We start from the raw sequence: 12,389 nt of genomic DNA on the forward strand, positions 1-12,389 counted from the left end.
CCTCCTACTTGTCATTGCTCTACGGACTACATTCACATTACCCTAGCCCATTCTTCACAGTATGACACCCTGCTTAAATGTCACTGCAAGCCAAAGACTAACCACAACTCCACATTTTATTCCTACCATAAAACAGACAAGCCAGAATGACCTCAGTTTGCAAAAAAACTTTCACTTTGAAGGTCTGAAGCTCAAAGTGGTTCTCGATATACAGCAGGACACACAAACAGAAACTGCACACAGGCACGCAGCCACATTCTGATACGTTTCCATGGCAATCCAGACTGGGATCGCGTTGCATGCCCCAGCATTTGTTCGGTGCCCACTTGTGTGGTGTTTGTGTTTTTTATCACTAGTTAACATCTGAAAATAGAATCTAAGGCTTTGCATGGGGGCATTGTGAGTTGAAATGATACACGAGGCCTGGAATTTGTTTCTACTGATTGCACACAGCTGGCGATAAGAATGCACAGCACAGCAGGAAGGAGGATGACGATGTGTATTTACCTTTGAAAAGATGCTTTCTTTTCCATTCTTCTGTTTATGTTTTAGCTGTGCTTAAAGTAAATCTTTATCTTTTTTTCTCTCTTCATATTTCACTTTGATTTCAGGTCAAGCAACAAAGAAAACATATGTGAGTTACAACAACCTCAGGATCTGATCTGCTTGGAAACGAATACTGTATGTCCTTTTTTCTGTGATTGAAAAGAGAGCTGTAGAGAAGCAGAGAAAGACAGACAGAGGCATCCCAGCACCACCTGCAGTACCTATGCACTCCAGGACTATGGATTGCATCCAACTTTCATCCAGACATGATGCATGAGTCCTGACAGAGACTAGCACGGCTTTAGGCCTGTGTGGCTGGGTCAAGCCTCCAGAACCAAACTGTAGGTTTTTGGGGTTTTTTAAACTTGTGTCATGGCCCCACCCCCACCCCTTCTCTCGCTGACGGAGATCAACATGCCTGCTAAACAGGGGGCCACCGTGAATAAGGACAAATGCAGAAAAAGACACTGGATCTGCTTTCAAGATATTTTCTTTTAAAATGTCATTAAAGCCATATTCTCTTGGGGTTCCCATTATTGGATTTCTGTTTGTATTGTTTCTAAGTGATTTCTTTTTCTCCTGTGCCTCTTATTTCTTGAAATTGATTTAATAACCTTAAACAGCAAGCTCTGCCACATACAGTAATTTATTTTAATTAATTCAAAACAGTTCCAGATGATTCTTATGTTAGAGTGATGGGCATTGTAAGTATATATTATTTTTCTTTTGTAAATATCTGAGAGTATTTTCATGTTTGGAGTAAAACAATAGATATCCAGTCTTTGTTCTGTTGGATTTGAATGGTTATGAAAAGCACCACAAAGTGTTCACTTTGCATGTGCCAATGTATGTTTGTTCTATTTGATGTAAACTTGAAGAAAAAAAAGGGGAAAAAAAATAAAAAATAAAGATAAATTCTGAAAATGATAATAAGCTTCAGCATCCTTCTGCTGCTCGTTTTCTTTACCAGAAGTGGACTTCACTGAGGGACAGAATATGGCTTTAATCTGTTGTTGAACTGACCTTCCCTGTATCTGCAAAAGCATGTTTGTTTTATTTAGTTTCACACTGGGTATATTATGCCTAATTATGGTGTGGGAAACATTAATATCAGAGCAATCTTGCAAGTATGTTGTGATGTCTGTCAAATTATGGACGTGTAATAAAATCATTTTGTTATCTTTTATACAACGAAACCAGACGGCATATCATAGTTTTTTCTGTGCGTGCGGAAATGTGTGAGTTTGCACGAGAGACTAGGAGAGACTAAAGTCCAAAAGTGGCGTACAAGTGCAATCAGGCGTCGTGTTGTTTATACTGTAGGCTTGCGTAGCTGATGGAAATGTTTGGTGCTCGTACACCGAGGAGCTGTGACCTCTGCGAGAGAAAACGATGTCCACTTGCTGACTTCCTTACTCGCCCGTTTGCTCCTCTTCCCGTACCAACACCCCTCCCGAGTCTCACCGCCAATCCCCTACATGAATAATGTAACATGTCAGATCAATTTGTCCTGCTGATGACCAAGTCTTTACGAGCTAACCGCTCTTTATTCCCGTGCCTGCCTACAAGCATAATGTTACTATTTTCAATATTGATTATTGCATCAAAACATGAATAGGCCACGCATGAGAGACTTCTGCTTCTTCACCCTCTAGGCTGTTACTTGGCAAATGATATATGACCAAGAAATGCCGATTCCTCTTGTCTGTGCGTGTGTGTGTGTTTGTGCGAGAGGGGGAATGATACACACAGGTTTTCAGTTGTTTCTCTTTCCATTTGTCTGGCTTCTCGCTCCACTCCTGTGGGACCAGATGGTCTTTACTTCTCATACGCACAGTCTGTCATTTTCTGTTGCACACAGCCAAGAAAAATCCCACTTATACCCAATTAAGACTAGCCTCTCCCCCACCAAATTAATTGCCTGCGTCAGTGCCTATGTGCAAGCAATCAGTAGGGGCTGTACAGAGTTTAGATTTGCAGCTCAGCAAAAAAAAAAGAACCGAAACAATAAATAACTCAAGCAATATCTTTTTGGATCGTGATGCAAAGAAAAGAAAAACTTTAAAATGCAAAAATGTGTAAAAAAAACAAAGCAGGTCCTGGAATCTCTTTTATAAACCTGCCTGAAATAGTATGGGATATGAACTACTCCATCACGAGGCTCTCGGGGCTCCTACGTAAGGACCCACCTGCTTAGTATGCACCTGTTCTGTAGGCAGCACATTCCAGGGAGACTCAAATGGGAGAAAGAAACATCAAAGGAAGGAAACTAATCATGGTGGACTAAGAGCAAGGCACATTCCACCAGGAGGGCTTAAATGTTTGAAACTTTTAAGGGATGCCAGTCACAGATTATAAGACATGGAGTATTTGATGCAGAACAATAGGTTTTATGGGCTTTTTAAAAATGTACACCAGCTTGAAAAGAGTTCTGGCTCTTAAGAGCTGTCTAGTTACAAAAATTGTCAAAACTGTCTTCTCTGTCTACGAATTACAAGCCTGTGCGACCCAATTTGGATGACAAGGTGATGCCGCTGCGCTGTGAAATGTGCGTTTTAGCACGCACGTCATGTGACTTGTAAAAGTCCCGGCACCGAAGGCTCAGGCTTTCTTCTATCTGAGTTTTCATGTCAGTTTGGTCCAGCTCCGCCTTTGAGGAAAGCCTTCTTTATCTTGTCAGAACTCCTGATGCGCTCTTTCACAGACAATTTACTGATGCTGGGTCTAGATTAGCTCTGTTTCATGGCTCCTGGGCTCTGGGCTCTCCTATCTCTCCATAAATGTCCAATTATCCAACTCCAGCCAGACTGAAACCTTATCTGCTTCCCATCAGTGACCAACTGAAGCCTGATATAACAGGGGGTGGATAAAGACACTCTTCACTCCACTTATTTCTTCCCCGCTGCATCTTGTACTGGAAACCTCATTCTGCTGCTTTTGTTTACCAGCATCTTTTCCTTCCACTGCATTCCTTCTGTTCTCCAGAAACCAGGCCAGTTACCATTACCAGTACACAGTGACTTCATAGATTTAATAAGTACAGTAAGCTAGCCACTGGCTAGGCATGAGTCATAACATCCACCATCTTCTCATTGACTCTAATTATCATATGAAGAAAGATCACTTGTAAATTTTGTTGCTCCACCAGTGAAATGCTGTTCATTCATTCGCTCCTTTGTTTGTTTTTCTTGAAGTGATACATGAAAATATACAATGCCTTTCACTCCAAGTGAATAATTAGTCCGGGGTGCCATTCCTTATCTGTCAGTCCACAGAGCAACACCTTGGCCATGCTTTGGCTGCACATCGTGTGTATGCATGTGTGTGTTTGTCACTGTGTTATTGCATTTTTAATCAGCGGAAGAGACTAGGCCTCATTCTCATCACATTAGTGTCTCCTGGTATTTATTTCTCTCTCTCTCTCTCTCTCTCTCTCTCTCTCTCAGTGCCTTCACCCCTTGGGGGGGGGGGGGGGGGGGGGGGGGGGGGGGGGGGGGTCGGTGGGTGGAGAGAATACATTTGAAATTTGCTCGTTTGACAGTCGTTAGAGATATGGATTCTGACAGTACACAATTAGCTCAGTCACCTCCTTTATCTTCACTCATCTTCGGCTGAGGGATTTAGTATATGTCGCTTCTAATGTAATGATGGTTATACATCTCTCACCGCCTCTCTCTCCGTCTTCCTTTCCCATCTCTCCAATAGCCACCAAACTTCTAATTCTAGTTAATGATTATTCGAAAATTACATATCTGACTTCATGGATTTAATTGACTGCTATGTTATTAGCATGGCTGAGTGAGACGAATGCTCTTCAGAATTTGCAGCTGAGTAGGTGCGCTAATCTGCCACTTTCCCCCAATTTCCCCTGTCACAAAAATGCATTCATGGAGAAAAGACGTACGCGAGCTGGCATAGATCTTATGAATATGTTGCATATTTGTTTCCCGCCTTGGCTGCGTGGAAGATGTACCACACTCTCAGGAGCGTGTACTTGTATAGAATAAAGTAGTACATTTCTACCACTGAATCACAGCTCAGGTTCAGGACACAAACAAAAGCCAACAGCATTTAAAACAAGGCAGATCATCTGTGGCTCAAACGGGAGCTGACAGAGATAAGTGCTGGCTGAGTGTGAAATTTAACTAGAGAGCTAAGCCCTTGATTTCAGGGAGCATGGCATAAACAATGCATTTCCACATCCCACACAGATCACTGTTATTTCAAAGAAAAGTAAACGCCTAAAGAGAATCAAAATACCAAGATGGAAATGAATAGTTGGGGAAGAGTGATAGAAAATCCACATCAAACAAAAATGAAATGAAAGTGAAAACCAAAACGGTGCCCCTTTTTGTTTGGGAGTAGATTAGTAAAATCAGCTGTCTGGCTGTTATACTTTCATTTTTATACACTTTCTGCTGATCCTGTCTCGGGCGCATAAATTCTTCACACGAATCCAACTTTAAAAGCTTATACCCACATGTTTTGCTTTGGGCATTGTGCAGGACGTGTACAGTGCAATGATTATAAATCAATTCAAAGTGTGACTTATACTCTTACCTCACGCACTACATCACTGAGGATCGTGTGTCTCATTTTTCAGTTGGCGGTGGAGTGCGGAGAACTCTCCATTTGATTAAACTCTACCCAAAGGCTGCATCAATTATGTATCTTCACAATGGAGTTAATGGACTGCAATAGCAGTTGAAGATGACTTGACTAAATTTCCACATGACATGACCAGAAAAATATCACTTTGGCAATCTAACCCTCCTGAACAGCTTGCCTTGAATGATAAAAGATCAGGTCTGCTTCTGGCTTATTAAATAAAATCACATTTTCTTTAGCTAATTTTTCTGTTTCTCTGGGTAAAACATTCTGTCCTCTGACAGATCTGTCTCATCGTGGGAGATCCTTATACACGCCATACACGTGTAAGCATATGTTCACGTAGCCGCTCTGCTACTCAGGAGACAGTGCATATTCCTTATTGTAACTGTGTGGGGGTATGTGTGTGCACTGCATGTCTCAGCTCAGCTTGCAATCCATTTACCTTGTGATCCAGTTTCTAGAATTCTGGTCTCGGGGGTTTTGATCCCATGAGTGGACCCTCACAGCGAACAGAAGGGGCCCGCCAAGCTCCGACCACACTGTCACTGACCCATCTGGCCATCAAGCCAGCAGGGAGTAAGACCAAAGCTGTGCACAAACATCCTGTGCTTACATGAGCCTTACAGACTGCACAATGCCTGTAAAAGGTAGAAATGGTGTACAGCAGCAACCACACACTGAGAAACCCTCATGTTTTATTTTGATGTGCTGTGTGTTGTCCGGACCATGTATAATGACACAGGGCAGAGAGTTTCCAGCTAAATGCATACCACAAAGAGCAATATGCGCACGGTGCATAAACTGACAGTGATCCTGCTGCTGTGTTGTGTATAATTTAGAGCCGAAACAACATGTTGCTTCAGCTGTGATCTTTTCAAGTGAAGCGGAGGTTGGCTCGACATGACATTACAGAGCAAAGGGTTATTTAACCTGACCTCAATGCTGTTGTTTCTCCTTTACTTTGGAATGCAACGCCGCATAAATGGTTCAAGTGACCTCTCACACGACAAGTGTCTGCCGCGCGCCCTCAGCTGCCGCAGTAAGCCTCAGCTTAAAAGGCTGCGCTCACCATTAACGCCGGTGCAAGGCGAATTCTGTCATGTTTCATCCCCGAGTCGATTGTGAAACTCTCCCAACTTCTTAGCTTTGTCATGCCTCTGAAAATCCACAGCCTCGACGCAAATGGGCTCCTTCCATGACTGAAGACGAGGATTTCCATCCCCAGCTCTGGAATGGATCCAATTTATGAGATAAGGAGCAAAATGCAATTACTCTACACTTTCTAAATCTGTGACTGAATGATGGAGTCTCACAGTTGTCTCAACTTATCTCACTTTCTAATTATAAGTGTGACTCAAGAGAGAGCCGGCACGTTTTATTATCACCGGGAACTGACCGAGGATCACTTCTTTGCTGATGCACTGTTTAATACATAGCATCACATGCATCAATGATACCTTCATTGTTGAGCATGTGATGCCATGGTAACCCTTCTGGAAGGTAATGAATTGAAATAAACACAAATATCTTGTAATAGGATTTTGCTGTCTATACATGCAGAAACTGATTAATGATAATTGCACTTTTGTGTTTAGTTGGCCACAGCTTGAGGCTACCTTTTATTACTCTACAAAAGATGTGATGATCTCATGCAAAGGGCATTAATCAGTATCTTTGCCATGATGTGATGCTACTGCCATCTATTGATACTGCAGCATCTAGCTTTGCTTTCCCCCCGTGCCTTAAAAGCCTTCAGATATCTCACATCACATCTCTAAATGTAAGACCTGTGCAACCAGTACTGACAAATGACAAAATGCAGTAGTTCTGAACAGACTTCCTGTTCAGTGCTAAGGGCAAGGAAGCTCATTGTGTCTCTGTTAAAAAGCATTTAAATTGACTTACCTAATTCTTTCACAAGATGGCGCTGGAGTCATTGCTGATGGGAGAGCAAGCTGTGGTCTGAGATGAAGAATTCATCACGATCATTTTCAGTGCCATACTTACGTGCATATTTCGTTTTCAATTTTATTACGAATATACAATCTGTCTAACCCCAGTCTTCCTCCTCATTACTTTAATGTGGCGCTAAAAGAGAAAAAATTGCTAGAAAATGTGATGCAAAATACCAAAAACAATATACAAAAACCTAAAAATACCACAGTGGTATACAGCAATGCTCATTTATGAGAGCAAAATGAAAAACAGTCCTTTTATGTGCAGTTAACCAATTCATAGGCCTATGTGCAATTTAGTTAAGGCTTAAAAACAAAGGAAAGTAAAAATATGCTTCTCTGGGTGATTGGGTCCTGGCAATATACTATGATATATGTATACAATAATACATTATGTGTATAAAGTAGAAAATGGTGTTGAACTACCCAAATGCATGCTCTGTTAGACTTATTTGTAGCACAGATTCAACAAGGTGCTGGAAACATTGCTCAGAGGTTTGGGGGCATATTGGCACGATAGCATCGCACAGTTTCTGCAGATTTGTTGGTTGCACATCAATGAAGAAAATTTCTTGTTCCGCCACATTCCAAAGGTGCTCCATTGGATTGAGATCTGGTTGCTGTGGAGGCCATTTGAGTACAGGGAACTCATTCAAGTTCAAGAAACTGCTTTTCTGATGACTGCTTCCAGCAAGATACTGCACCATATCAGCTCAGATCATTACAGATGGGTACACTGTGGTCACTGTGGTCGTAAAGGGATGAACATGGTCAGCAACGATGCTCAGTAAAAATGCTCAGTCTGTACTAAGGGGCCCATAGTGTGCCAAGAAAACATATGGGATTAACCTTGTTAAATAAAGGTTAACGAAAAGGAAGATGTTTGGTTTGAACTTCAGAAGGTCAGCTTGTCCATGTCTACGACACGAGTTCCTACCATGTAAATAACTGATTAGAGATCTCCATTAAGAAGAAGTTGAGAAGAAGTATGTTTTATTCATATTTACCATAAAAGCTCCCATCTATGATGAAAAAGAAAAAAGAAAAAAATGCTCAGATGAGGAGATAATAACCAAAGTGACCTACTAGCAGTAAAAAAAAGCCAGTGTTGACATGAGTTAGCAAATTAGCACTCAGGCTAGCAGGATGCCTGTGTATTAACACCACAAAACCAAAGGTAAAAAGAAGTCTCTTCTTCTGTTGTACAAAGTTTATAGTGAATTATTTTATCAAATAAACTTCCTAGTTACTCGTGTACTTACAAGTTTCTGTAAAAATGTGTTTATTTTGCTAATGATGCTACACAATTTAAGCTAGCAGTATCATTTAAAATTTAAATGCATTTAATGTTTTATTTTTATTTCTAGCAGTGATTTTGTTTTTATGTCCTTTGAATGATAAACACATTCTGGCTTTAGCAGATCTGGCTTTGGTTCAGTTTAGTTTTGCTTGGCAGCATTTTTAATATTTTAGTACCTTGAATGCTGAGGTTAAAGTCTACCTCTCCTTATAGATACTCTCCAACCGCAGCACATTCTGCATGATCTAATATGGCCATATGCAAGACATTTTTATGGATTGCTAATAATAACATTTGAAATATATACCCTGTGTTTCGCTGACAATTATCCTTCATCGTTATTATGTTTTTTATTGTGGTGCTTTCTTCTTAATGGGAAACAGAGTGCCACATTTCTTGGGCTTTGGGCATCTAATGAGGCCTATTACTAAGCCGTCCATATCACATGGTGCTGCCCACCATCATACCCTCTCTGCTACTTCCAGTGCTTAGTAGCAGATCGCCTTACCGCCCCCTCAACACTAAGGTACATACAATGACTGATTAGTTTTTCCTTTTTAATCAAGAGAAAAGTTTGTGTCAATAATACAGGGCAATGGAAATAATTACCCTCCTGAGCATAATAACAGCCTGGCTTGGCATGGCTACCGGTGTAATTAGAAATTGTTATGACGGTAGGAATTATAAACACACTTACAAAACAGTATTTCTGATTAGCGGATACAGCTTGAGTTGCATAAACATCTAATGTGGGTACGTCGATACCCGTGAAAGAATTTCAATAACTAAACGCATAAAGTCAAGTATTTGTATCGATCTGTATCTACAGCTGCAGGCTCTCTCATTTTAGAAATGAAAAGTTCAGAAATAAATGAGATTAGTGGCTTTGTGTGAAGAGCTGCAAAGCAACCGCAACAGCAGGTTTTCGAGTAAAGTGCATCAGACACAACAACTGAAAGGTCAGTTCAGTTTTCACGAGCTTATACATTTTTCATCACATACATTAACTTTCATTCCAGGTACATTATTAATGAGTGCAGTGGGGGAGGCTGATGAAGTGAGAGATTGGCAGGGTATAAAATAGCCTCAACTCCACATTCTGATGTACCCTACTATTACATCTATTTATTGATCAGCTCAGCTCCATTTCTAGAATCAAATCACTCAGCTGTAGCAATTAGGTAAGTCTTCACCTGGAGTATAAATAGAAAGCAAACGTGCTATCCCTTTGTTTCAAGTCCTTCACCATGTTGAGCAAATTTGTTCATTTTACCAAACAAGGTCCAGTTTGAGTTCTTTCTTTTTAAGAAAAAGAAAAGATACAAACAACTGTTCTTGTCCTCTGTGCCTTTCCTCGACTCCAGAGCTGCTGATATTAGAAACTGTGACTCTTACTGCTCAGCAACACAGTGGTGTGTTATCATAACGGCATATCTAGACGCGTCATATCTTTGGTCGTGTTGAACAAAGCAAGCCAGAGGAGATCCTGCAGGTGTTAATGGTTTGGTAAACAGTTTTTAAAATTCCCATCATTAGAAAGTCATTAAAAATATCCGAGCAATCTTTAAGGCATAATGCCAAAATGAATAAAAGGGGAAAATTCACCCAAGTGAATTTTCTTAATACATTCAGATAAAACTAAATACTACAAAGTGAAGAAGATTAGTGTCACTGAATATATATATATATATATATTGGGGTCATGACTTTCTTCTCAAAACTATTAGAAAAAAAAAGTCAGACAAATTAAAGTGTACTGAAGACCTTCTGGTGACACTTGACGGCCTAAAACCTCTTTTTTTTTTGGTCAATCTAATGATCCATACGGTGTACAAATGCTCTTAAGTTAATAAAAATCTGGCTAATATTACTGCAAGAGGAGGTGCCATGTCTTCATATTTAAACAAGACACCCCCGACATTAAAAATCACCTGCCTAATACTGTGTAGGTCTCCCCTCATCCACGAAAACGTCGGGCTTGCTGAGGTGCACGCTGTAGGAGCTTGTTTCGATTAGAATCTGGGGATTTTGGACTTCTTGGGCTCTCTGTCATGATCCTTCAGCAGTTTTCGATTTAGCGCTGTGAGGTGCAGTGTCTGGCCATCAGGCAGTGGTTTTGCCTTGAAGGAGAGCTCTTGGCAAGCAACAGTATTTAGGTGGGTGGTAGGTAAGTAGCTTCCACTGTGCTAGTGCCAGAAGCCAAGTTTCTAACATAACATTGCATTGAAATAAGTTAATCAGTGTTACACATTTCACCTGTCAGGGGTTTTAATGCTGTGGTTAATCTGTGCAGTGTTCAATCACACAGTTAGTGCTTGGAGGAAACAGAGCTTTTAAGTGCTGGCCACTAATATCTCCTGTAAATGAATCAGTCGCCCACAGTTAGATGGTTGTTGGCTAACTGATAAATGATTATTACCTTCAATTTGTAACATAATTCACCTCATAATGATCAATTATGTGTAATAGAGACTGGTGAGACTGAGCAAATGAGAGCATAATTACAGAACTGCCAAAGAAATTTATAATGTAGTTTTTGAAATTCATGGACATTTTCTGCGTAAACCTTCACCTGCTACAGATACATGACTTACGTATAACAAGTTATGGGAATAAGTCCTTTCTAAAAAAAAAATAAAAGCGGTCTTTCTTTCTATGTAATGTTATCTAAAGAAATAGAAGAATATAAAGTACATCAAATAGGTCCTGAAGTGTACACCACTGCCATGATGTTTCACAGCAATTCACAGTTAAATGATTTTTCTCGGACTACGCAAAAACCAATCAAAATGTCATGTATTGTAATTTGAAAATATACGTTTTCCAAAGCAGCATGGGTCGGCAGCATGTCAACTGTTTTTGACCTTTTTTGAATAAGCCATTGTAACAACAACTCTATACTAAAAGAATTTGAAAGCAGATATTAGTCATTGTTATTGATATTTCTCCAAGAGACGTAGGAGCATGGAGCCTAAAAAAAGAAAAACTGCCCACCGAAATGCCACAGAAAGGGAGCCCTTTTCTTAAAATATCACACCGTCTCGCAGGGGCTGCTTGCTGTGTGCTTGGTTTATTACAACAAAGAGAGCATAGCTCATGCTGCAAACCCAGCCAACTACAGGAGCCAAATGTAGCATGCTTGTGTAAATGCTGTCAAGAATGTGGCAACATTTTAAGACTGTACCGTTATCTACTCCGCTGACTCAAATTCAAACTCGACTTTAAATCAAAATTTGCACAGATGACCGATTTGCAGAAAAGTTGTCACTGATTACGTGCAAATCAATGACGGTTGATTTGCTCATTAGCATAACTGATCAACTGATCATGACAGCAACTCAATGCATTCAGTCATGTAGACATATTCAGAACAACCTGAAGTTTAACCACTTCTTCAGCTGTTGTTGTAAGACAGAATAATAGCTGGACACTATGGCCTGCTGAAGTTCAGACTGAGCATCAGAATGGGTAAGAAAAAGGTGATTGAAGTGACTCTGAATGTGGGATGGTTGTTGGTGCCAGATGGGATGGTTGGAGTATTTTAGAAATTGCTGATCTACTATGATTTTCCTGCACAAACACCTCTGGGGTTTACAGAAAATGCCTTGTTGATGCCAGAGGTCAGGGGAGAATGCCCAGACTGTGTTGAGCTGACAGGAAGGCAAACCATTTGTTGCAAGGTACGCAGAAGAGTATCTCTGAACACAGGAGATGGGCTAAACACTGGGCGCCACTCCTGTCAGCTAAGAACAGGAAACTGAAGGAACATTTTAAAGTAAGCTGGACAATAAAAGATTGGAAAAATGTCGCCTGGTCTAATGAGTCCCAATTTATGCCGAGACATTTGGATGGTGGGTCAGAATTTGGCATAAACAACATAGAAGCATGGATCCATCACACCTTGTATGAACGATTCAGGCTGCAGTTGGTGTAATGATGTGAGGGTTTTCGTCGCATACTGTGGGCCCCTTAGCACC

General features: G+C 40.6%; 1 protein-coding gene across 1 annotated transcript in view; it reads left to right on the plus strand.

Moving 5' to 3' along the window:
- Positions 1-1,436, plus strand: part of LOC120719099 (metabotropic glutamate receptor 7-like) — a 77,332-nt gene extending 75,896 nt beyond the window's left edge. Inside the window, exon 11 of the mRNA XM_040008008.1 lies at positions 612-1,436. Within this exon, the coding sequence (XP_039863942.1) occupies positions 612-661 (50 nt within the window). The 3' untranslated portion in view covers positions 662-1,436. The remainder of the gene's footprint in view (positions 1-611) is intronic.
- Positions 1,437-12,389: the final 10,953 nt, after the last annotated feature.

The sequence above is a fragment of the Simochromis diagramma genome, unplaced genomic scaffold (genome assembly GCF_900408965.1).
Source record: "Simochromis diagramma unplaced genomic scaffold, fSimDia1.1 OVJJ01000545.1, whole genome shotgun sequence".
Lineage (NCBI taxonomy): Eukaryota > Metazoa > Chordata > Actinopteri > Cichliformes > Cichlidae > Simochromis > Simochromis diagramma.